The sequence below is a fragment of the Salvelinus namaycush genome, chromosome 19 (assembly GCF_016432855.1).
Source record: "Salvelinus namaycush isolate Seneca chromosome 19, SaNama_1.0, whole genome shotgun sequence".
Lineage (NCBI taxonomy): Eukaryota > Metazoa > Chordata > Actinopteri > Salmoniformes > Salmonidae > Salvelinus > Salvelinus namaycush.
The window spans coordinates 36778120-36806043 of record NC_052325.1 but is presented as its reverse complement, the minus strand read 5'-3'; the positions used below and the strand labels follow the sequence as shown (position 1 = coordinate 36806043).

Here is a 27924-nt window from a genome sequence, read left to right as displayed (position 1 = left end):
ACGCTCACATATCCACCCTGCCTTGAACCACAGAAAGGTGGTTACCATGACCATACAGGCAACCATTCTCTCACACAACATATGTTACACAACACAGCTGAAACACACACACAGGTAAAAAACCTGCATTATCACTATTCATTTCACTCTGCTCCTTCTCAGGCTAGTGAGACATTCCTAAAGGACAGACAGTCTACTGAACTGGGAGCCAGTCAGTCGCAGACCCTAGAAAGAGTTGGATTCGACTGCCTGGCTGCTTTCCAGGCCAATATGAAGGCCATTGTCCATAACTGAATGTGGTGGTCTAATGAAGAGGGAACAGATCTATTTCTCTATGTGTACTATACCGTCCCTGAGGTTTGTGTCGAGTTAGTACCGTAACTTCAATGGCTGAGAAAAAGAAAAACGTGACTTCTACTGACATAAAGGGTGTTTTGTTTGTAGTTTTGTTTTTGTTTTTATATCAACTGTACAACAACGCTGGCTGGGAGTAAAGAAAAACACAAAAACATAGAAAAATGGGATATTCTTTCTCTGTAGATGTCTGTTAAATGAATCATGGTACTGTACCTGGTTATTCTGGCTGTGTCTAAAGTCACTGGAACTCTTGTCCACACTGTTGTTTCCTGGCCAAGCCAACCGTTTCTCTGGTTGTTTTCTCAATGATGGCAGCAAAGTTTGTCTTGTTTAAATGGATTCTACCACCTTTTGTTCTTATTGATATTATAGTAGTGTAATAGAGATTACTGAAAAAAGTACTGAAAATATGTTGATGCAAATCAAACATTCAAATAAACATTGATTGATGTACACACCAGAGAAACCCGTACTGCTTTGTTCCCCCAATGTGACTTCTGTGACTTTTTGAAAACTAAGGCTACACAGTAAAGAGCTGTGGTATGAAGCCAACCAACATTGCACCAACACATTCAAAAGTTGGGCAATATACTACAGAAATATATATACACACATATGACTGATTTCTAATATTAGGTCAATATAAGTAAAATCCACTATTTATTTTACTAGGCAAGTCAGTTAAGAACAAATTCTTAATTACAATGACGGTCTACCCCGGACGACGATGGGCCAATTGTGCGCCGCTCTATGCGACTCCCAATTACGGCCGGATGTGATAAAACCTGGATTCGAACTAGGGACGCATCTTGCACTGAGATGCAGTGCCTTAGACCGCCGCGCCACTCGGGAGCCCACTATCTAGGAACATTAACGTACAAACCCCTAATTTAAAACAATTTCACTTAGTCATTGAAATTTGCCCTTGCATGGCAGTAAATACGTCTGGCCCAATGGCCTTTCCCTACTCCTTTGGTCCAATCAGCTTCCCGCTCTACCAGACGTTGTGGGGGCGACCAATCAGATTGCCAGGCTCGCCTGTCTGCGAATAACTTCTACCCAAACCGGCCAGGATTTTGTGTGTATGTATGTTTTATTAGAAACTTTACCGATAAAAATGTGACACAGCAAACTAATAGAAATACGCTGTGTTGTGTATACGTGAGTATAGTATACACACATCGAAACATTGCATCCGCATATTTGCCAGAAAGGGTGTTTCGCTGGATGTAGGCTATGCACTGCTGGCGGCCAGATGTCGAATTATCCGGCGTTTCCTACATTTTACCGGGATGGTCATTTTACAGGCTTGAAATTCCATTGTAAAAGAGCAGTTTGGAAGAGACAAGGGACCAAAGCATTTTCAGAAGAACCGAGTCGCAGAAACATGTTGCGTAAAGTGCTTTCGTTATTTGTGTTGTGCTGTCTGGGGCTGATGGAACAGACACCTCCCGTGGCTTCAACCGGCGCGGTGCCCTGTGCCACAAGAACTTTGGTATGGGGTTCTGGACTCGAAACAAATATTGTCCTTCCAGCTCGTTTCTTTTACATACAGACTGTGGACAGCTCGGGGAGGAAGTAAGTATGTCGTTATTCTTCAAGGAAGCCTACCAGACGATACAAAGCGGCTAGCTAGCTACGGATGGCATGGGCAGTGGACACAATGTAGCAGTGGAATCGTAAAGCCACACGTGAATTATGATAGAAAGTGCAGATAAAGTCGAACTGAACGTTTACGTCACTGAACACACACGAATGACTGCGTTTCCCTAGGGTTGGAGATAGATAGTATTCGGGGATAACACTCATTGAACACATCTTTGTGGCACCTCTCCCTCTGGGGGAGTTTCCTCCTCCACAGTTGTCATTGTTGTTTTGGGTGTTTACTCACGAGGTTCACTTTTGGCCTACATAATTGTAACCTACAGTCATTTAACAGTTTTAAATGCATATATCACCTGGAGTTTAAACTACAGATAGGCCTGTAATGTTAGTGCCTTCAGAAAGTATTCACACCCCTTGACTTTTTCCCCATTTGTTGTTGCAGCTTGGATTCGATTTAGATTATTATTATTTTTGTCACTGGCCTCTACACACAATACGCCATAATGTCAAAGTGGAATTATGTTTACAAATGATTTCTTGAGTCAATAAGTATTGAACGCCATTGTTATGGCAAGCCTAAATAAGTTCATGAATAACAAGTCACAGAAGTTGCAGGGACACACCCTGTGTGCAATAATAGTGTTAAACATTTTTTCTGACAACCTGATCTCTGTACCCCACACATACAATTATCTGTAAGTCGAGCAATGAATTTCAAACACAGATTCAATCACAAAGACCAGGGAGGTTTTTCAATGCCTCGCAAAGAAAGGCACCTATTTGTAGATGGGTTAAAAATAAAAAAGCAGACATTGAATATCCCTTTGACCATGTTGAAATTATTCATTACACTTCGGATGGTGTATCAATACACCCAGTCACTACAAAGATAGAGGCATCCTTCCAAACTCAGTTGCTGGAGAGGAAGGAAACCGCTCAGGGATTTCAACGTGAGGCCAATGTTGATGTTAAAGTTTAATGGCTGTGAAAACTGAGGATGGATCGATAACGTTAGTTACTCCACAATATTAAGTGAAAAGAAGGAAGCCTGTACAGAATAAAAATATTCCAAAACATGCATCCTGTTTGCAACAAAGTAATACTGCAAAAAATGTGGCAAAGCAATTAACTTTTTGTCCTGAATACAAAGTGTTATGTTTGGGGAAAATCCAATACAACACATTACTGAGTACCATTCTCCATATTTTCAAGCATATTGGTGGCTGCATCATATTATGGGTATGCTTGTAATTGTTAAGGACTGGGGAGTTTTTCAGGATAAAAAAATTATAGGAATGGAGCTAAGCACCCGCAAAATCATAGAGGAAAACCTGGTTCAGGCTGCTTTCCATCAGACACTGGGAGAAAAATTCACCTTTCAGCAAGACAATAACCTTAAACACAAGGACAAATCTTAACTAGAATTGCATACCAAGAAGACAATGAATGTTCAATGAGTGGCAGAATTAGAGTTTTGACTTAAATCTGCTTGAAAATCTATGACAAGACCTGAAAGTGGTTGTCTAGCAATGATCAACAACCAATTTAACAGAACCTGAATGTTATTCTTTAAAAATTGGCAAATATTGCACAATCCAAATGTGAAAAGCTGTTAGACTTACCCAGAAAGACTCACAGCTGTAATCACTGCCAAAGATGATTCTAACATGTATTGACTTAGGAAGTTAAATTCTTATCTAATCAAGATATATTAGTATATATTTTTTTTTAATGTTAGATTTTTTAAATTTTTCACATTGACATTACAGAGTATTTTGTGTAGATCATTGACAGAAAATGACAATTAAATGCATTTTAATCCCACTTTAACAACAAAATGTGGAAAAAGTCAAGGGGTGTGAATACTTTCTGAAGGCGCTGTAATCTGATTTGTTGACACTTGTGATCATATGATGACCATCAGCTCAGCCAAATATAATCTGCTCAGCTCATAGGCCTACATGTTGTTTCCCCCGTGTTTATATATGTCGCTGTGTACACCATTCAGTTTCACATCATCTCCCGGAGAGAACACATTCGAGGTGAAGATCGTGTCCCCAGTGGAACAGTTCACTAGAATCTGGGTGCAGGTTCTAGATCGCAGAGATGGCTCTTTTCTGGTGCGGTACAGGATGTATGCCAGCTACACAGACCTACACGTCCACATACTGCTCAATGACAAGCACGTCGCCAAGTCCCCATTCATTCTGAAAGGTAAACCAACTAACTCTCTCTTTCTGTCTCCCTTTCTCTTCATCTATCTCTCTTTCTCTTCCTCACTCTCTCGTTCTCTGTCAATTCAATTCAAAAGGCTTCATTGGCATGGAAAGTGTTACCACATACAGTGCATTTGGAAAATATTCAGACCCCTTCCCTTTTCTACAGTTTGTTACGTCATCAATCTACACACAATACCCCATAATGACAAAGCGAAAACAGGTTTTTAGAAATTTTAGCAAATGTAATAAAACAACAAAAAAATACCTTATTTACATAAGTATTCAGACCCATTGATATGGGACTCGAAATTGAGCTCATGTGTATCCTGTTTCCATTGATAATTCTTGAGATGATTCTACACCTTTATTGGAGTCCACCTGTGGTCAATTTAATTGATTGGACATGATTTGGAAAGGCACACACCTGTCTATATAAGGTCCCACAGTTGACAGTGCATGTCAGGGCAAAAACCAAGTCCTGAGATCGAAGGAATTGTCCGTAGAGCTCCGAGACAGGATTGTGTCGAGGCACAGATTTGGGCAAGGGTACTAAAATATTTCTGCAAGGTCCCCAAGAACACAGTGGCCTCCATCCTTCCTTCTTAAATGGAAGAAGTTTGGAACCACCAAGACTCTTCCTAGAGCGGGCCGTCCGGCCAAACTGAGCAATCGGGGAAGAAGGCCTTGGTCAGGGAGGTGACCAAGAACCCAATGGTCACTTTGACAGAGCTCCAGAGTTCCTAGGTGGAGATGGGATAACCTTCCAGAAGGACAACCATCTCTGCATCACTCCACCAATCAGGCCTTTATGGTAGAGTGGCCAGACGGAAGCCACTCCTCAGTTAAAGGCACGATAGCCCGCTTGCAGTTTGCCAAAAGGCACCTAAAGGACTCTGACCATGAGAAAAAAGATGATCTGGTCTGATTAAACCAAGATTGAACTCTTTGGCCTGAATGCCAAGCATCACGTCTGGAGGAAACCTGGCACCATCCTCACAGTGAAGCATGGTGGTGGCAGCATCATGTTGTGGGGATGTTTTTCAGAGGCAGGGACTGGCTAGACTAATCAGGATCGAGGGAAAGATGAACGGAGCAAAGTACAGCGAGTTCCTGCTCCAGAGCGCTCAGGACCTCAGACTGGTGCGAAGGTTCATCTTCCAACAGGACAATGACCCTAAGCACACAGCCAAGACAACGCAGGAGTGGCTTCGGGACAAGTCTCTGAATATTCTAGAGTGGGCCAGACGGAGCCCGGACTTGACCCCGATCGAACATCTCTGGAGAGACCTGAAAATAGCTGTGCAGCGACGTTCCCTATCCAACTTGACAGAGCTTGACAGGACCTGCAGAGAAGAATGGGAGAAACTCCCCAAATACAGGTGTGCCAAGTAGAGGTCGACCGATTTAATCAGAATGGCCGATTTTAATTAGGGCCGATTTAAAGTTTTCATAACATTCGGTAATTGGTATTTTTGGACACCGATTATGGCCGATTACATTGCACTCCACGAGGAGACTGAGTGGCAGGCTCACTACCTGGTATGCAAGTGCAGCAAGGAGCCAAGGTAAGGTGCTAGCTAGCATTAAACTTATCTTATGAAAAACAATCAATCTTAACATAATCACAAGTTAACTACACATGGTTGATGATATTACTAGTTTATCTAGCTTGTCCTGCGTTGCATATAATCGATGCGGTGCCTGTTAATTTATCATTGAATCATAGCCTACTTCGCCAAACGGGTGATTTAACAAGCGCATTTGCGAAAAAATCACTCGTTGCACCAATGTGTACCTAAACATCAATGCCTTTCTTAAAATCAATACACAAGTATATATTTTTAAACCTGCATATTTAGTTAATATTGCCTGCTAACATGAATTTCAATTTAACTAGGGAAATTGTATCACTTCTCCTGCGTTCTGTGCAAGCAGAGTCAGGGTATATGCAGCAGTTTGGGCTGCCTGGCTCGTTGCGAACTGTGTGAAGACCATTTCTTCCTAACAAAGACCGTAATTAATTTGCCAGAATTGTACATAATTATGACATAACATTGAAGGTTGTGCAATGTAACAGCAATATTTAGACTTAGGGATGCCACCCGTTAGATAAAATACGGAACGGTTCCGTATTTCACTGAAAGAATAAACGTTTTGTTTTCGAAATTATAGTTTCCGGATTTTACCATATTAATGACCTAAGGCTCGTATTTCTGTGTGATATTATAATTAAGTCTATGATTTGATAGAGCAGTCTGATTGAGCGGTGGTAGGCAGCAGCAGGCTCGTAAGGATTCATTCAAACAGCACTTTCCTGCATTTGCCAGCAGCTCTTCGCTGTGCTTCAAGCATTGCGCTGTTTATGACTTCAAGCTGATCAACTCCTGAGATTAGGCTGGCAATTCTAAAGTGCCTATAAGAACATCCAATAGTCAATAGGTATAGGTAGGTAAATGACATACAAATGGTATAGAGAGAAATAGTCCTACAATTCCTATAATAACTACAACTTTAATCTTCTTACCTGGGAATATTGAAGACTCATGTTAAAAGGAACCACCAGCTTTCATATGTTCTGAGCAAGGAACTTAAACGTTAGCTTTTTTACATGGCACATATTGCACTTTTACTTTCTTCTCCAACACTTTGTTTTTGCATTATTTAAACCAAATTGAACATATTTCATTATTTAATTGAGACTAAATTGATTTTATTCATGTATTATATAAAGTTAAAATAAGTGTTCATTCAGTATTGTTGTAATTGTCATTATTATTTATTTATATATATATATATATATATATATATATATATATATATTTAAAAAATCGGCCGATTTATACGGTATCGTCTTTTTTTGGTCCTCCAATAATCGGTATCAGCGTTGAAAAATCATAATCGGTCGACCTCTATTGCCAAGCCCCATACCCAAGAAGACTTGAGGCTGTAATCGCTGCCAAAGGTGCTTTAAATAAAGTACTGAGGAAAGGTTCTGAATACTTATGTAAATTTGATATTTAATTTTGTATTTATTTATATATACATTTGCAAAAATGTCTAAACCTGTTTTTGCTTTGTCATTGTGGGGTATTGTTTGTAGATTGAGGGGAAATTTAAAAAAAAATCTATTTTAGAATAAGGCTGTAAAAAGCAAACAACATATAGACATATCAAATCAATGATGACACAGATAATAATAGGAACAATTGTAATAACAATTATCAGGACAAATATAGTAGTAAATGAATTAGGACAATATTTACTTAGTGAGAAAGACACAGGTAGCAATGTTATTGTCCTGGTTGTTTGTTCCACACACTGTCCCTACGCGTGTGGCAGGAAGCTACATTTGTTTTGAAACTTACAGTGGCAAGAAAAACCCTTTGTAAACCCTTTGGAATTACCTGGATTTCTGCATAAATTGGTCATCAAATTTGAATTGATCTTCATCTAAGTCACAACAATAGACAAACATATTATGCTTAAACTTATAACACACATTGTATTTTTCACGTCTATATTGAATATATAATTTAAACATTCAGTGTAGGTTGGAAAAAGTATTTTAACCCCTCTCCCAAAGCTAATTGGAGTCAGGTCAGGAGTCAGCTAACCTGGAGTCCAATCAATGAGATGAGATTGGAGGTGTTGGTTAGAGCTGCCTTGCCTGATAAAAAAACACTCACTAAATTTGAGTTTGCTATTCACAAGAAGCATTGCCTGATGTGAACCATGCCTCGAACGAAAGAGATCTCAGAAGATTTAAGATTAAGAATTGTTGACTTGCATAAAGCTGGAAAGGGTTACAAAAGTATTTCTAAAAGCCTTGATTTTCATCAGTCCACGGTAAGACAAATTGTCTATAAATGGAGAAAGTTCAGCACTGTTGCAACTCTCCCTAGGAGTGGCCGTTCTGCAAAGATGACTGCAACAGCACAGTGCAGAATGCTCAATGAGGTTAAGCAGAATCCTAGAGTGTCAGTCAGCTAAAGACTTAGAGGAATCTCTGGAACATGCTAACATCTCTGTTGACGAGTCTATGATACGTAAACACTAAACAAGAATGGTGTTCATGGGAGGACACCACGGAAGAAGCCACTGCTGTCTAAAAAAAACATGGCTGCACATGTGAAGTTAGAAAATGTGTACCTGGATGTTCCACAACGCTACTGGCAAAATATTCTGTGGACAGATGAAACTACAGTGTAGTTGTTTGGTAGGAACACAACACTATGTGTGGAGAAAAAAAGGCACAGCACACCAACATCAAAACCTCATCCCAACTGTAAAGTATGGTGGAGGGAGAATCATGTTTTGTGGCTGGTTTGCTGCCTCAGGGCCTGGACAGCTTGCTATCATCGACGGAAAAATTAAAATAAAAAATTCCCAAGTTTATCAAGACATTTTGCAGGAGAATGTTAGGTTTATCTGTCTGCCAATTGAAGTTCATCAGAAGTTTGGTGACGCAAGAGGACAACGACCCAAAACACAGAAGTAAATCAACAACAGAATGGCTTCAACAGAAGAAAATACGCCTTCTGGAGTGGCCCAGTCAGAGTCCTGACCTCAACCCGATTGAGATGCTGTGGCATGACCTCGAGAGCAGTTCACACCAGACATCCCAAGAATATTGCTGAACTGAAACAGTTTGGTAAAGAGGAATGGTCCAAAATTCCTCCTGACCATTGTGCAGGTCTGATCTGCAACTACAGAAAACGTTTGGTTGAGGTTATTGCTGGCAAAGGAGGGTCAACCAGTTATTAAATCCAAGGGTTCACATACTTTTCCCACCCTGCACTATGAATGTTTACACAGTGTATTCAATAAAGACATGAAAACATATAATTGTTTGTGTGTTATTAGTTTAAGCAGACTTTCTATTGTTGTGACCTAGATGAAGATCAGATCCAATTTTTTGACCAATTTATGCAGAAATCTAGGTATTTCCGAAGGTTTCACATACTTTTTCTTTCCACTGTATATGGCACAAAGGGGTTTTTCTCCCAATAGATTTTCATCTTTTCTGTTTTTGTTTCAAAACCTTTTATTTGTTTTCATTTTGGGGAAGAACATTGCCTGGAAGTCTGCATAGTTCTCGCAGTGTAGGAGAAAGTAGAGATCTGTCTCGACCTCCTCTCTGAGGGCGGAGTGAGCACAGCCTGTCCTCTGTGGGTAGCCAGATCTACCTGTGACAGCCGGTTTCTATGGCCAGGCTGTGCTCAATGAGTCTGTACAAAGCCACTGTTTTTCTCAGATAGTCTGCCACTGTGTACTGTCAGGTTTTAGAGCCAAATATAATTTAAGTTAGATCTTTTGTGGTATCTTTTCCAATAGGTGATATATTTATCTTTCACTAGTTTTTTAATGATTATAACATTTGGTGGCTCTTTCAATATTAATCAGAAGAGGGAATTGTCTGAATTCTGCTCTGCATGCGTGGTTTTCAGTTTTTCTCTGTCCTCTGAGGATGCTCTTACAGAATTCCGCATGCAGGGTTTGTCAATGCTTTGTAAGCCGACCCCACACTTCAATGCCATATAATGCAATTGGTTCTATTATTGATTCTAATATTTCCCGATTTCTAGTTGGTATGTCTAATTTTGATAATTTTTTAAAAATGGCATAGAAAGCCCTCCTTGCTTTGTCTCTCACTTCATTCACGGCCAGGTTGAAGGTTCTTGTGGAGCAATTTTTTTTTTGTCCCAAGTAGGTGTGTTTGTGTGTAGGAGTGGAGCCCAGTTAAAAAGTATATCGGTTTCCCTGACATCTGGACCTTTTCTGGAATATCATAAGAGTGACTGTCAGTGCCCAGGTCTGACAGAACTGCTGCAGATGATCTACTTGCTGCTGTAGTTCCTATTTTCTGGGTGACTGCATTACCAGATCATCTGCATAAAGGAGGCTTTTTTTTTCTTTTTTTTCTGTGTGAGACCGGGGGCTGTTGATTGCTCAAGTGTTTTTGGCAAATTCATTTCTATAAATATTAAATGGACAAGTTGTTTCTGTGTTTTACTCCACGCCCTTGAGAAAATAAATATGTTTATCTCACATTTTGACTGCACGTTTGTTACTTGTGTACATTGATTTGATGACATGGGTTTTTCCACCTACCGCTTTCAATTAATTTGAGTAAAATGCCTTCATGCTAAATTTAATCAAATCGTTTTTGGAAATCTACCAAAAAACATTGTTTTTGTTTCGCATGTTTATCAGTTAGTGTGTGTAGGGTATAAATATGGTCTGATGTTCAATCATTTGGTAGGAATCCAATGTAACTTTTGCTCGGGACATCTTGTTGACCTAGAGAGTGCAGTAATCTGCTGTTCATGATGGGGCAGAATATTTTCCCCAGGTTGCAGTTTGCACAAATGCCACGACAATTGTCTGGGTCAAATTTGGAATAGAATTGGTGTTATTAGTCCTTGGTTCCAGATACCAGGGAAACTGTCTTTCTCTCTGAGACACTACTGCATCTATAATGCTTCATGAGGGTCATCTAAACTAGAGGTCAACCGATTATGATTTTTCAACGCCGATACCGATTATTGGAGGACCAAAAAAGCAGATACCGTTTAATCGGCCAATTAAAAAAATAAATATATATAAAAAATAAATAATTATTTATTTGTAATAATGACAATTACAACAATACTGAATGCACTTATTTTAACTTAATATAATACATCAATAAAATCAATGTACCCTCAAATAAATAATGAAACATGTTCAATTTGGTTTAAATAATGCAAAAACAAAGTGTTGGAGAAGAAAGTAAAAGTGCAATATGTGCCATGTAAAAAAGCTAACGTTTAAGTTCCTTGCTCAGAACATATGAAAGCTGGTGGTTCCTTTTAACATGAGTCTTCAATATTCCCAGGTAAGAAGTTTTAGGTTGTAGTTATTATAGGAATTATAGGACTATTTCTCTCTCTACGATTTGTATTTCATATACCTTTTGACTATTGGATGTTCTTATAGGCACTTTAGTATTGCCAGTGTAACAGTATAGCTTCCGTCCCTCTCCTCGCTCCTACCTGGGCTCGAACCAGGAACACATTGACAACAGCCACCCTTAAAGCAGCGTTACCCATGCAGAGCAAGGGGAACAACCACTCCAAGTCTCAGAGCGAGTGATATTTGAAACGCTATTAGCGCGCACCCCGCTAACTAGCTAGCCATTTCACATTGGTTACACCAGCCTAATCTCGGGAGTTGATAGGCTTGAAGTCATAAACAGCGCAATGCTTGAAGAATTGCGAAGAGCTGCTGGCAAACGCACGAAAGTGATGTTTGAATGAATGCTTACGAGCCTGCTGCTGCCTACCATCGCTCAGTCAGACTGCTATATCAAATCATAGACTTAATTATAACTTAATAACACACAGAAATACGAGCCTTTGGTCATTAATATGGTCGAATCCGGAAACTATCATTTCGAAAACAAAACGTTTATTCTTTCAGTGAAATACAGAACCGTTCCGTATTTTATCGAACGGTGGCATCCCTAAGTCTAAATATTGCTGTTACATTGCACAACCTTCAATGTTATGTCATAATTATGTACAATTCTGGCAAATTAATTACGGCCTTTGTTAGGGATAAATGGACTTCACACAGTTCGCAATGAGCCAGGCAGCCCAAACTGCTGCAATATACCCTAACTGCTTGCACGGAATGCAAGAGAAGTGACACAATTTCCCTAGTTTATAAGAAATTCATGTTAGCAGGCAATATTAACTAAATATGCAGGTTTAAAAATATATACTTGTGTATTGATTTTAAAGAAAGGCATTGATGTTTATGGTTAGGTACATTGGTGCAACGACAGTGCTTTTTTCGCAAATGCGCTTTTTAAATCATCACCCGTTTGGCGAAGTAGGCTGTGATTCGATGAGAAATTAACAGGCACCGCATCGATTATATGCAACGCAGGACACGCTACATAAACTAGTAATATCATCAACCATGTGTAGTTAACTAGTGATTGTCTTAAGATTGATTGGTTTTTATAAGATAAGTTTAATGCTAGCTAGCAACTTATCTTGGCTTCTTGCTGCCCTCGCGTTACAGGTAGTCAGCCTGCCACGCAGGCTCCTCGTGGAGTGCAATGTAAAGCAGGTGGTTAGAGCGTTGGACTAGTAACCGGAATGTTGCAAAAACGAATCCCCGAGCTGACAAGGTAAAAATCTCGTTCTGCCTCTGAACAAGGCACTTAACCCACCGTTCCTAGGCCGTCGTTGAAAATAAGAATGTGTTCTTAACTGACTTGCCTAGTTAAATAAAGGTGTAAAAAAAAAAAAAAAAAAAAAAAAAAAGGCAAATCGGTGTCCAAAAATACCGATTGTTATGAAAACACTCAAATCGGCCCTAATTAATCGGCCATTCCGATTAATCGGTCGACCTCTAATCTAAACTTTCTATGCTCCCTTCTCCACCCCCTCTCTTTAGGTCCAGTGTACCATGATGGTTGTGACTGTCCTCAGCCCAGTGGTTCTGTGTGGAAGAAGGACATGCAGTGCCCTGTGTCCTTCCCCCAGATAGAGCAGGACCTGGCCCTGTTCCCCAGGGTGGACCCAGACCGTAACGCCCTGGAGGTGCCCCAGCGTTTTGGACAGAGACAAAGCCTCTGCCACTACACAATCAAAGACAACAAGGTATATGGTAGACCAGGACCCATATTCAAAAAGCATACCAGAGTGCTGATCTAGAGTCAGGTCCCCCCCCCCCCTCCATATAATTGTATTCATTATGATTCTAAAAAGCTAAACTGGTCCTATATCATCACTCGTATTTCTGAGAATTTTGTTAATATGGGCCCAGGTGGCGTGGCCTTTTCCAGTCATAAAAATTGACTTGTTGTAAAGGTTGACGACACCTGAGTCCCATTTCTTTAGACACCTGTACCGTGTTGAACAACCAGGTAGTATTGTTAACCCCCCCCCCCCAATAATGCTGGAAGACAGCGATTCATGGTACCTGTAATCATACTATTACATTCAAACAGGTGTCAGTCAAAATGTTGTACATTTGAATCCGACTATACAGTTGTCAGTTGAAATGTAGATTTGAATCCCACTATACTTCTAAGCTGGTATTTGATACATCTCTAACACTCACTAACTGGATGTGCTTCATTTCCAGACCCAAACTACTATAGGCATGTTCTGGATATATCCCCTTTTCTTGTTTCCTCACACAATGCTGCGTAAATACCGCAATCCAGTGTGAGTGAGTGTCACTCCAGTGACGTCACACTGCCCTGGTAAGCGGTAGGCTTTATGCAGCGAGGTTGTGGTGAGAGGCAAGAGGTCAGCAGCAGTTCCCACTCACTATGGTGGTCATCTGGAATTACACACTAGCTCAGTTGATTAGACATCTACATAAATGTGAGCTTCCCAAGAGATGTTGATGCCACCACTGTTATGACTACGGCCAGTATTGACAATGTTATCAGAATGTTCTAACTTTTATCATGAGCAACGTCTGTCCATCCAGGGCTGCTACACTGCAGCTTGACCATGTGCTCGTGTGAACTGTGGGCGACGCGTGCTGCCTGCGGGAGGGTTGAGAACAGAGCAGAAGACAATTTTGCACTGTTTGCTGTAACACATGGAGGATAAAGTTAATATTGTATATTTCCCCCCTGAGGTCTACATTAAGACACTAGGGGAACATGTGGGATTCAGGATCTTCATGGATGCCTTCCTCCTCTCGCTAACCAGGAAGGTGAGTTCTTGAAATTAAGTGAAAGGACCATGTGGAGTTGATGAACATCAACAGATAGGGCACTGACGGCTGTCAGTGTAGCTAACTGTCTTGCTAACCTTATCTAGCTAGCTCATTTTATTTGTTGCAGTTTAAAACAATTTTGCTACACCATATTCACAAGATTAGCCAGCTGGTTCTGGAGCTGGATTTTTCATAAGCATTGATTTAGGGAAAACTGCCACAGATGGAAACCACTGGCTTATCTTTGACTTCGCCATCTCTTGTTATCTCAAGTTTTGGCATCTTCCATAAATTGTGGCCCCGAATCCACCATAGAAATAGTTAGAAAGAATAAGATGAAACTCCTGTAATATGGATAACTATTGAAAGATAGACGATATGTGTTTTTCTACAGTGGCAAGAAAAAGTATGTGAACCCTTTGGAATGATCTGGATTTCTGCGTAAATTGGCCATAAAATTAGATCTGATCATCTAAGTCACAACAACAGACAAACACAGTCTGCTTCAACTAATAACACACACATTATTGTATTTGTCTTGTCTATATTGAATACATCATTTAAACATTCACAGTGTAGGTTGGAAAAAGTATGAACCCCTATGCTAATGACTTCTCCAAAAGTCAGGTCAGGAGTCAGCTAACCTGGAGTACAATCATTGAGATGAGATTGGAGATGTTGGTTAGAGCTGCCTTGCCCTATAAAAAAAACACTCCCAAAATGTGAGTTTGCTATTCACAAGAGGCATTGCCTGATGTGAACCATGCCTCGAACAAAAGAGATCTCAGAAGACCCAAGATTAAGAATTGTGGACTTGCATAAAGCTGGAAAGGGTTACAAAAGTATCTCTAAAAGCCTTGACGTTCATCAGTCCACGGTAAGACAAATTGTCTATGAATGGAGAAAGTTCAGCACTGTTGCTACTCTCCCTAGGAGTGGCCGTCCTGCAAAGATGACTGCAAGAGCGCAGCGCAGAATGCTCAAGGAGGTTAACAAGAATCCTAGTGTGTCAGCTAAAGACTTAGAGAAATCTCTGGAACATGCTAACATCTCTGTTGACAAGTATAAAATATTTAAAACACTAAACAAGAATGGTGTTCATGGGAGGACACCACGGAAGAAGCCACTGCTGTCCAAAAAAAACATGGCTGCACGTCTGAAGTTCACAAAAGTGCACCTGGTAGTTTCATCTGTCCACAGAATATTTTGCCAGTAGCGCTGGCAAAATATTCTGTGGACAGATGAAACTACAGTTGAGTTGTTTGGAAGGAAACCACAACACTGTGGAACATGTGGAGAGAAAAAGGCACAGCACACCAACATCAAAACCTCATCCCAACTGTAAATTATGGTGGAGGGAGCATCATGGTTTGGGGCTGCTTTGCTGCCTCAGAGCCTGGACAGCTTGCTATCATCGACGGAAAAATTAATTCCCAAGTGTATCAAGACATTTTGCAGGGGAGTGTTAGGCTATCTGTCCGCCAATTGAAGCTCATCAGAAGTTGGGTGATGCAACAGGACAACGACCCAAAACACAGAAGTAAATCAACAACAGAATGGCTTCAACAAAAGATAATACGCCTTCTGGAGTATCCCAGTCAGAGTCCTGACCTCAAACCGATTGAGATGCTGTGGCATGACCTCGAACGCAGTTCACACCAGACATCCCAAGAATATTGCTGAACTGAAACAGTTTTGTAAAGATGAATGGTCCAAAATTCCTCCTGACCATTGTGCAGGTCTGATCTGCAACTACAGAAAACGTTTGGTTGAGGTTATTGCTGGCAAAGGAGGGTCAACCAGTTATTAAATCCAAGAGTTCACATACTTTTCCCATACTGCTCTGTGAATGTTTACACGGTGTATTCAATAAAGACATGAAAACATATAATTGTTTGTGTGTTATTAGTTTAAGCAGACTGTGACTAAATATCATACTTTGACTAAAGCGATGACATCTTGACTTAAATCGTTGTGCAACATCATGGGTAAGCTCAGGCCATCTTTCAGCTCGGAAAAGTGGATTTCTACTGGTGTGGGCGTTTTAACATTCATGACCATTTACTTTGGAATAGGAAGTCCTTGTTGAGCCACTACTGAAAGACAAAGGCCCGTTCAAGGCTGATCGGAAACGGAGGTTTCGCTTGCACCTATCAGATTCCTTCACATCCGCAATCACCAACGTTGTGGGAGATAATGGAATTCTAGGGTTATTTGTCCCCGTGGCCACTAGATGGCACTGTGGACTCATGAAGATCGCAGCCTATGGCATTTCTGTAAAGAATATATGTCAACTTCATTTATAAAGGTTGTGTTATTTATCAGGGTATACTGGGGGGTGAATTTATTAAAGAGGTTATGTAGAACAGAGCAGAAGACATTTCTGTTGTTTGCTGCAACATGGACAATAAAGTTATGTTTTGTAGGTGATGTATATTCTAAGCCCAGTATCTTCTCTCGCTCGTCCTGCTCTGTCTCTCTCTTCTCCTCTTTCTTCTCTGTCTCTCCCTGTGCGGTCAGGTAGTGATGTATGTTCTAAGCCCAGTGTCTCCTCTCTCTCTCTCCCTGTGCGGTCAGGTGCGGGTCCCAGATCTAGAGTTCTTTGTGAACCTGGGGGACTGGCCCCTGGAGAAGAGGAGGCCCTCAGAGAGGCTCCACCCCATCTTCTCCTGGTGCGGCTCCAATGACACCCGCGACGTCGTTATGCCAACCTACGACCTCACCGAGTCGGTCCTGGAGACCATGGGAAGGCAAGCACCACTGTTGCTCTCCTCATTTATCTTTGTGTGTCATCCATTATACACAGGTGCAAGTGATGCTACAGCCCAAACATTTAGTTTTTCATAATGTACTATTATGATAGTGTATTAGATTCAAAGGGAAATGTGCGCTGAACAAATAATATAATCCAAAATGAATAGTGGGGCCCACACACTCAACTGGTTAGTGACAGCATTTTAAGAAGATTTTAAGAAAATTATCTTTATCAGGTCTGTGTGCTAGCCAATTGCGTCTGTTGTTCATTTTGACTGACACGTTTCTCCTCCGATGAGCAGAGTGAGTCTGGACATGATGTCGGTCCAGGCCAATACGGGGCCTCCGTGGAGGGAGAAGAACGCCACAGCGTTCTGGAGGGGGCGGGACAGTCGCAAGGAGCGCCTGGAGCTGGTGAAGCTGGCCAGGGCTCACCCCGACATGGTGGATGCAGCCTTTACCAACTTCTTCTTCTTCAAACACGATGAGAGCCTCTACGGACCTCTGGTCAAACACGTCTCCTTCTTTGACTTCTTCAAGGTGAGATGGATGTGGTGTAGGCAGAAAAAGTATCCAGTCTCTGCAGATGAGACAGACTCACTCCCTGGCAATTAGACACCTTGCTGCTTTGGGGTAGGTAATGAACAAGTTTGGGTTGATTTCTGGTGTTATCATATTTGGCAATATATTTAATTTATAAATCCATAATTAGAAAATGTACACATTGATCATTTTTACTCTTTTAGCAGTGACATTTGACTACATTTTATTTAATGGGGCAGATAATTGCTTGTAAAACAAAAAGAACAAGGGACGAGACTTGTAAAAATAAAACGGTTTGGAGGAGACTTTATGCCAGAGATAAAAAGTCAATTTTAATAGTTCATTTTACAAGGCAATATGCACATGGCAACGCATGGAAATGAGAGGCCAGTAAAGTGCTTTCCAGTCATAAAGCCAACAAATAAAAACATTGCCGCCTGTAGGTAGAAAATATTCTGATTTTAAAATAAATATCCTATAAATCACATTGGCTACTCATGGCCTGTCTGCAAGGAACTAGAAACATTGTATAAACTATTAACTTGGGTCCAGCCTGAAGCTTGAACTTGCAACATTGTATAAACTATTAACTTGGGTCCAGCCTGAAGCTTAAACTAGCAAACTTGCAACATTTTATGTAATATTCTGGGCCCTCAGAGTTTCCCAAGCCAGTGAGCTTGGAAACAGAAGACCTGTAGGATATTTTTCACAAGGTATAAGAGCTCATCAGGTAAACCTATTTTATGATGTTTCCACTGGATCAGAGCATGACATTTTTCCCTTTCATGCTGAGTGGTTATTGAAAGAGAAAGAGCTGGAAAGATTTTTCAAATACATTGAGGAACTATTGTCATTCTCAATGCCTGGAAAAACAGACTTTGTTTGCTTGCTGTTTGAGGTGAAGACATTACTTTGAGAAGTGCCTACATTTGCGCGCAGGCCAGGTAGCCTATAGGCCTACTTCTATGCATAATCAGGTGTCCGTCTTTCCTTACGCTTCGATCACACCGATAGTATATTTGCACAAAATGTGACGCAGCATCATCTGGATATGTGTGCAACAAAAGTTCAACGTTCACTTTCTGCTACCATTTCTGTCAAGCCGTCTACACATAGTTTGACGCGTACGTTCGATAAATCCAACGTATCCACCACACAGAACGCACTGCAACTGCCTCTGCAACGCAATGCTGCGAGGCAAACGCAGTGTTCCATTGGAAATGAATGTACTTCTGGTGTACCAAAATGCAATGACGCTGTCGGTGTGATCGAGGCATTACTCAACATTGACAGTAGCGCTCCAAACAAAAGACTGACTAAATTGACAAAACTTGTAAATGGAATGAAATGTACAAAACTAACAATCAAGGAAAACATTTCACACAATTAAGTTATGAAACAATGAATGTGCATAAATTTGGCAGGAGAGAACACATTCTGGAGAGAGATGTTTAGCACTGTGCCATCCATGTGGCTCCGCGATGGATTAGTCTCATCCTCTGCAATGGATTAGTTCACTGAGATGGGCGTGACAGGTATCAGACAGGTATCTCGTGTGCCATAAAAAAACTAATATATATTTGCTACTGCTTGTCAAAAAAATATAAACTTGGTCAACTAACAGCCTATTGACCAAACGATTGACCAGTCGACTAATTGGGGTCAACACTACTGGACTTCATATAAAATAATTAAAAATGGAGATTCTCCATTGAGTTTGCTTTTTAGTCCAGGACTAGACTTATTCTGTATCAGGTTAACCAGTCCCTTGAATCCCACAGGAAATAGGTCAGGAACAAGCATAAACACCCCAGAAGACTGATTTGAAAATGGAACTGAACAGTCTCACCACCCCACCTCTATCTCCTCTGACAGTACAAGTACCAGATCAACATAGATGGCACGGTGGCAGCCTACAGACTGCCCTACCTGCTGGCTGGGGACAGTGTGGTGCTGAAGCAGAACTCTGGTTACTATGAACACTTCTACAGCCAGCTCAGACCCTGGGAACACTACATCCCCATCAGAGCAGACCTGGCTGACCTGCAGGAGAAGATCCATTGGGCCCGTGAGCAAGATGAGGAGGTGATGAGGATGATTGATGAATACACTGTTGGATTTGTAATGCACTTCAAAGTTTCAAATATATTGGGCACACATTTTTTCCCATTCTGTTCAAAAGCTCAGTATGATCTCGCTCTTCCAGGCAAGAAAAATCGCAGTAGCCGGTCAACAATTTGCCCGAAATCATCTGATGGGGGACAGTATATTCTGTTACTACTACAAACTCTTCCAGGTAACCTTTCACTTTACACTATGACTACATTGATTTAACTCTACATACTGTATACAGTCAAGATTCAGACATGCACACTTGAAATTAGAGATGTATTTAATAAGTAAGTGAAGTGTGTGCCTTTGTGGAGAAACTTGAGAACCTGGATAACTGACGGCCGTAGGTATAGATAGGGCTGTGGCGGTCATGCATTTTTGTCAGCTGGTGATTGTCAAGCAAATAACTGCCGGTCTCACAGTAATTGACCGTTGATTAACATAAAAACATTTAACATCTCCTGGCTTCCACACAGCCTACAAGCCACTGATGCAGACCTTTGGAACATCTACGTTTTAAAAAGTCTAATAAATCCATTTAATATAGCCTACATCACAATAAATCAATGTATTTATTTTAGACAGGTCTAAAGAAACATGACATGAAGAAAATGTAGTATTTCAGAATAACAAAATAGCATACTTGAGTTTTCCTAATGTTAGGCCCTGATCTGGCTATGCCATATGGCTGTGGGCTGCACTAGTTAATTTAGCAGACAAGATTTGCTTAGAGTTCCATGGCATTATATTATGTTATTTGATAGTATGAAGAATATAATTGAACATAGCTGAATAAAATAGAAATAATATTTTCTCCAAACGATTTGTGGGAGTGCTCACGTGCGGTTATTCTGTATTGAGCAGTTAACAAAGAAACAGGTACTCCTATATGCTTAATTTAGTTATTTATGTAACTTTAGTTGTGATACAAATGTTGGGCTATATGTTTAGATTTTTATACATTCTAAGGCTGCATGATGCGACTCATGATGATTTGACAAAAGTTTTTTGTGCAGGCTGTACACACTATATCAGTCTCTCATTCACAATTTAACAAGCACTTGATAATGCCTCTATTTCCCAATGGCGTCCCCTTTGTGTGGCCGTAAAGCCCCCTATAAAAATCCATGCCTTTTGCGGCCATCGGCCGTGCCCTTGGGCTGAATATAATTATTATAATTCCCTTATCCCGACTGCGCGCTCCGAAGCACCTCTCACTCATATGGCTCTCTGTCATGTGATCGGGTCTTTCTCACAGGCTACAAGTGAAGACAGACACTTCGTGGATGCAACTGCGCGCATCCTTATCCAATTTCGAGGCGCATATTGAAGATCTTGGAATAACTGTTCACACTTACTTTTTGTCAGCCAATACAATGAGTAGGCCTAACGAACAGCAAAAGCACTAGCCTATGTCAATCTACTATCCCCCATAATACAAAAGTTTACCTATTGTGTACAATAAATAAATATTCCAAACAGTCTGGGACAGTTGTGAGATCAGTAGATCCCAAATTAATACAGCCACTAGCATCAAAAAACCTTTAAGTAATGAGGCTGACACAACGTTTAACTTAAAATGTTGATAAACTATTAGGCTATTTCTTCACATTATAAGCGCAGCAATGTGCACATGGCAGTAGGCTATAAGCGCAAATGTTCTATTAGCAGGAAAACACCATTCTCAAATATGACCAAATTTGCGATTTATGCATGTAATGCTTTTATTATAAAGGTGCATTTTTATGGTGAAAATTGACTTCGCCAAACTTGAAACTCCCGTGCTGCATATGTATGCCAGTTAGGCTCTACACCCATTGTAAAGTGGATTAATGTGCTTAATTTTAAAAGTTATTTTGCCACTTTAGTTGTGATACAAACCTTATCAAAACAGATAGGCCTATGGCGTAGGCTACATGAGGTGTGCAACTATGATTTGAAAAATTAAAAAATAATAATGTGCTCTCTCTTGCCTTAAGCTGGGCATCATTCACAAGTGATATGCTAATATTGTCACCCATCAGACTATCCTTGATTTAATCTTGTCTTTACTAGATAATGTGTGAAATTTGTTTTCATTTAGAATGTACCATTATCATGCACCTGTGTCGAAACAGGGCAGGGGATAAAAAGACATGTAATCTATGCACTTAAATAGCGAATGGAGGACACTTTTCCCATAGTTAATTTCCATGCCAGCCAGGTAGGCTATACTCTTGTTGTAAAGAGAAGCAATGTGCTTAATATTAGGAAAGTTGATAAATAAATATCGTAAGCCTATAGAAAGCTGATGGGATCCTCCTCTTTTTAATAGAGGCCATCACTCTGTTTTCTCAGTAAATTGCATAGCCTATAGAAATGTTACGCAACATGAGCTCATGGGCTCTCATGAAGTATTTAGTTAGATTTTTGATTACATTTGCATTGTAGGCTATATGACCATCAGCAGCATTAGAGATCGGAGAAGCCTAATTACTGTGACTTAACTGTCACATGGAATTTGACTGGCGTCATGACTCGTGACCGCCGGTGTGGCTGTAATGCAGTCGCCGTAACAGCCCTAGGTACACACACTTGTTGCATTGTTGGTTCTAAAGAACTAGATATTGAAAGTGTGCCTAGTGTTTCATGCACCCTTGTTATCATCAGCATCATCAGCTTGCGTATCTCATCTCTTATCTTTCCATCTCTACCGCTCACTTTTATACCCACACTTCAAGGACAGTAGTTACTCGTACAGAGGCCAGGTATTCCTAGGTCGGGCTACTCCTCAGCTGTGACACCGTCACTGACACGTCGGTGCTCAACCCTCAACTTTCACCTTGGCTAGGGCAGAATAGAAGGGCCCACCTATTGGAATGACACTTGGGTGGGTGACCCCCGGCTAGAATAGGGTGTCACTGAACCATTCCATGGTACGCCTCCAAAGAGTGAATTTAATTCAGCATATTGAGTTCAAGTTAACAACATGATAACTAAGCTTCCCATCCATGCATCTGGGTCATCACGGAAAGAACTGTGTCTGGCAAGGAAGACATTTTCTGGCACTGGATCTTGTTTTGTGACTTGTGTCTTTGCACTGTCAACAGTGAGGTTTTGCATGCTCAGTTCAGACCCTACACGTGTTACTGTTTTATATCGGTGGTATATGCTGACCTTGAAGAAGCAGTGGAGTCTCTTTAAGCATGTGTACCTTCAACAATTGCTTTGGCTTTGGTTGTTTTCAATGTGGTTTTACATGTTCCCCAATTTGGATTGCTCCTAATGTTATTATCCTCCCTCCCAGCCCTTAGAAGAACATCTAATTATAATGTAGTAATGTCAGTCAAATGCAGTACATGTTTATCAATGTCTATTTTATTCATGAGAATATACTTTTTGTATTTATTTTACTGAAAACTATAGTTAGCCACAATGTACATTTTAGTCATTTAGCAGACACTCCTATCCAGAGCGACTTACGAGTATGAGTGCATACATTTTCTTACTCTTTCGTTCTGGTCCCCTGTGGGAATCGAACCCACAACCCTGGCGTTGCAAATTCTTCCAAATGAGCCATACAGATGGGAGATGTTTTTCCCTTTGCACTCTTTCAAACAATAAAAGTGTACCTGTGTGTTTCATCCAATGCCACATTTAAAAACACAATTCTGAATCAGATGAGTGAAGAGCACTAACCCAAACCACCTCCACCTGCCTCCAGCCTTGGTCCACCTCTGAGCCCAGGGTCATGGGGTATCATGAAGAGCCGTGGCGCAGCCCCTCCCTGTGTTTTCTCTGGGAAAGGAACACTGTGGCCCAGAGACAAAATGGTGATGTGTCTCTCCCTGAAGTGCTTTATTGGAGCCCATAACCCAGCCGTTGCAGGATGAATGTTTAAACGGACAACTTCCTGTCTTCACGAAAGATATCAGCCATAAAGACAGGTGTGTTTTATGAGGGATAGTGTTGGAGGTCAACAAAGTTAGGGCTACCTGTGATCCTTGTTGGAAACCGAATGAATGTGCACATTTTACCTTCTCATCTTGCGTACATATTACATAACCGGGTTGGGGTCAATTTAAATCTAAGGCAGTTCATTCTGAAAGTGATAAGAATTTCTAAATAAAAATTGTGATTTAAAAAAAAAAATAGGTACTAAACTCAGGAAAAAAAGAAACATCCTCTTACTGTCAACTGTGTTTATTTTCAGCAAACTTAAGTATGAACATAACAAGATTCAACAACTGAGACATAAACTGAACAAGTTCCACAGACATGGGACTAACAAAAATTGAATAATGTGTCCCTGAACAAAGGGGGGATCAAAATCTTAATGCAGTGCATCTCCTACTCATGGACTGGACCAGGTTTGCCCGTTCTTGCTGTGAGATGTTACCCCACTCTTCCACCAAGGCACCTGCAAATTCCTGGACATTTCTGGGGGGAATGGCCCTAGCCCTCACCCTCCGATCCAACTGGTCCCAGATGTGCTCAATGGGATTGCGATCCGGGACATTCACTGGCATTGCCAGAACGCTGACATTCCAGTCTTGCAGGAAATCACTCACAGAACGAGCAGTATGGCTGGTGGCATTGTCATGCTGGAGGGTCATATCAGGATGAACCTGCAGGAAGGGTACCACATGAGGGAGGAGGATGTCTTCCCTGTTGAGATTGCCTGCAATCAAGCTCAGTCTGATGATGCTGTGACACACTGCCCCAGACCATGACAGACCCTCCACCTTCAAATCGATCCCGCTCCAGAGTACAGGCCTCGATGTAACGCTCATTCCTTCGACGATATATGCAAATCCGACCATCACCCCTGGTGAGACAAAACCGCAACTCGTCAGTGAAGAGCACTTTTTGCCAGTCCTGTGTGGTCCAGCGATGGTGGGTTTGTGCCCATAGCCGACGTTGTTGCCGGTGATGTCTGGTGAGGACCTGCCTTACAACAGGCCTACAAGCCCTCAGTCCAGCCTCTCTCAGCCTATTGCGGACAGTCTGAGCACTAATGGAGGGATTGTGCGTTCCTGGTGTAAGTCAGGCTGTTGTTGTTGCCATTCTGTACCTGTCCAGCAGGTGTGATGTTCGGCTGTACCGATCCTGTGCAGGTGTTGTTACACGTGGTCTGCCACTGCGAGGACGATCAGCTGTCCGTCCTGTCTCCCTGTAGCGCTGTCGTAGGTGTCTCACAGTACGGACATTGCAATTTATTGCCATGGCCACATCTGCAGTCCTCATGCCTCCTTGCAGCATACCTAAGGCACGTTCACGCAGATGAGAAGGGACCCTGGGCATCTTTCTTTTGGTGTTTTTGAGTCCGTAGAAAGGCCTCTTTAGTGTCCTAAGTTTTCATTACTGTGACCTTAATTGCCTACCGTCTGTAAGCTGTTAGTGTCTTAACGACCGTTCCACAGGTGCATGTTCATAAATTGTTTATGGTTCATTGAACAAGCATGGGAAACAGTGTTTAAACCCTTTACAATGAAGATCTGTGAAGTTATTTAGATTTTTACGAATTATCTTTGAAAGACAGGATCCTGAAAAAGAGACGTTTATTTTTTTGTTGTTTTTCTTTTCAGTTTATTGAAAACCAATGTCCTTCTTTCAATTATTGAACTGATATGCTTTCAATTCGAGTTGACCCCTACCCTGTTACATACGTATGAATCTGAACGCGTATTATGAAGTTGAACTTTTTTGTGTATCATTGTTTTGCTACTTGTATGACAGGATTGTGGGATAGGTTTTTTAATCTCCAAAATAGCACTAATATTTCAACACCTGTGAGTTATGATAAGTAGTGAATGATGGGGCCATGACAAGGTGGTGACATAACTTCGACACAGATCGCTTTGTCTTCTTATTTTCGTCATCACTTTAATATATACACTACCAATCAAAAGTTGAGTCACTTAGAAATGTCCTTGTTTTTGAAAGAAAAGCAAAAAAAAATTGACAAAAATGCGAGAAACATGCGAGAAATTACCAAGAAGCTGAAGATCTCGTACAATGCTGTGTACTACTCCCTTCACAGAACAGCGTAAGCTGGCTCTAACAAGAATAGAAAGAGGAGTGGGAGGCCCCGGTGCACAACTGAGCAAGAGGACAAGTACATTAGTGTCTAGTTTGAAAAACAGACACCTCACAAGTCCTCAACTGTCAGCTTCATTAAATAGTACCTGCAAAACACCAGTCTCAACGTCAACAGTGAAGAGGCAAATCTGGGATGCTGGCCTTGTAGGCAGAGTTGCAAAGAAAAAGCCATATCACAGACTGGCCAATGTTCTGTGAAGGGAGTAGTACACAGCGTTGTATGAGATCTTCAGTTTCTTGGCAATTTCTTTCATGGAATAGCCTTAATTTCTCAGAACAAGAATAGACTGACGAGTTTCAGAAGAAAGTTCTTTGTTTCTGGCCATTTTGAGCCTGTAATCGAACCCACAAATGCTGATGCTCCAGATACTCAACTAGTCTAAAGAAGGCCAGTTATATTGCTTCTTTAACCAGGACAACAGTTTTCAGCTGTACTAACATAATTGCAAAATGGTTTTCTAATGATCAATTAGCCTTTTAAAATGATAAACTTGTATTATCTAACACAACGTGCCATTGGAACACAGTAGTGATCGTTGCTGATAATGGGCCTCTGTACGCCTATGCAGATATCACATAAAAATCTGCCGTTTCCAGCTACAATAGTCATTTACAACATTAACAATGTCTACACTGTATTTCTGATCAATTTGATGTTATTTTAATGGACAAAAAATTTGCTTTTCTTTCAAAAACAAGGACATATCTAAGTGACCCCAAACTTTTGAACGGTAATGTGTGTGTAATATATAATATTTTTTTTCCATGTTTCTCTTTATTTCTGTTGACCAGGAGTATGCCAAGTTGCAGGTGACTGAGCCTAAGGTCAGAGAGGGCATGGAACAGGTCGAGCAGCCCACTGATGACCTCTTCCCATGCTCCTGCCACAGGACACCACAGGTAAGCATCAAGACACAAGCTAATCTCTCTATTACAGCATATAGGGAGGAAAATGGAGGCAGGAATGTTTGCACAAGGGATTGCATCCTAGCTCTGATCCCACTGCAGTCAACCTTGAACTGGGCTGTCAGTGTTTTGATAACAGGAGATTCTGATATATGATAGAGCTGGGACTATAAACACAACATTATTGGCAAATCACATTTTTATTTGTCACATGCTTCGTAGACAACCGGTGTAGACTGACAGTGAAATGCTCACTTATGGGTCCATTTCCAACAATGCAGAGTTAAAGATAAACACATAAATAGTGACACAATGAATAAATACACAGTGAATAATGAAAAAAAAGAACATTGCTATATATAGGGAGTAGAAAATAACATATACTGTATGTATAGGTAGGGGTAAAGTGACTAGGCAACAGGTTAGATAGACAGTAGCAGCAGGCGCAGCATATGTGGTGAGTATGAAAGTGTGTGTGGCGTCAGTATGCCTGTTGTGTGTGTGGGCGTATGTAGCGTGAGTGTGTGGGTAGAGTCAATTGTGTCTGCGTAGAGTTAGTGCAAAAAAGGGTCAATGCAGATAGTCTGGGTAGATGTTGGTTCCAGTCTTGATGCATTGGTTCCTCTTGTCATGCGGTAGTAGATCAGGGGAAAAAATTAAGGAAAATCACGTTTTGACTGTACTGCTCCTGTAATGTTATACACACATCGTCCTATTCTTCTGAATTTATCAATTCAGGCAATTTATCACGATATAGATTTTTGTCCGTATCGCCCAACTCTAATACAGTATATGATAATCTGCCCCCTATGTCTACAATGCTAAAGGAATGTCCCCCCCAGTGTCTTTTTACAGGCTGCTGTCTGTCAAAGGTGACATGAAAACAGATCTTTGGCAAAGGGATATTCAATCAACTGATTGCGTTGGATTCATATAATACGTTTTACAAAATGCATTTGCCACAGAGCTAAACGTTATCTTAGCCGATGCTAAATCCCCCTAAGCTGGTTTTATATCAGTCCAAACATATCATAAATGTTATGTTGCAAATAACACACTACTCTAGCGAATCTTTTGAAGTCTTCTTTTGTAATACACATGCGGATGGATCAAAGATTCCGAGGGAACAGATGTATTGAATTGAATTGGAAAAGCTTTATGGCATTGCATGGTTTATATAACAGTTTTTTTGACAAACGTATGACTTTTATGACACTAACATCAACCCTGCCCCGCATATGAAGTTTGACATTGATTTTTTTTATGTTTGCTTTTCAGGTCAAGGATGAATTATGATTTGTCCACTGTTCAATTATAAAACAATCGCATTTTTATCTGATGTTCCTGTGTTGTAAAATGTTTTTTTGGGGGTGCCAAATGTGAATTGTGGGCTTGTCAGTCACCCTAACCATACATGATTGTTAGTTTCCACATGTTTATAATAAATATTTTTTCATTGTTAACATTGTTAACACTTGTGTTGTTTTCTTCCTTCAATATATGCACACACCATATCACAGGTTCAAGTTATACACAATAGAAGCATGTAAAGACAAAAACACAGATGTTAGTTGATTATATGATAGACGCATTATATTGTTTTCCTTGTTAGACTTCC

The 27924-nt window shown here is 40.8% G+C and overlaps 1 protein-coding gene across 1 annotated transcript; it reads left to right on the top strand.

The window, feature by feature from the left end:
• The first annotated feature begins 1415 nt into the window (after positions 1-1415).
• Positions 1416-27778, top strand: poglut2 (protein O-glucosyltransferase 2). The gene is made up of 10 exons (XM_039014132.1): positions 1416-1935; positions 3971-4176; positions 12630-12835; positions 13830-13907; positions 16488-16660; positions 16967-17204; positions 19083-19292; positions 19414-19503; positions 26193-26300; positions 27585-27778. The coding sequence occupies exons 1-10, from the start codon at positions 1613-1615 to the stop codon at positions 27600-27602; spliced, it is 1650 nt and encodes a 549-aa protein (XP_038870060.1). The 5' UTR covers positions 1416-1612; the 3' UTR covers positions 27603-27778.
• The last annotated feature ends 146 nt before the right edge of the window (positions 27779-27924 follow it).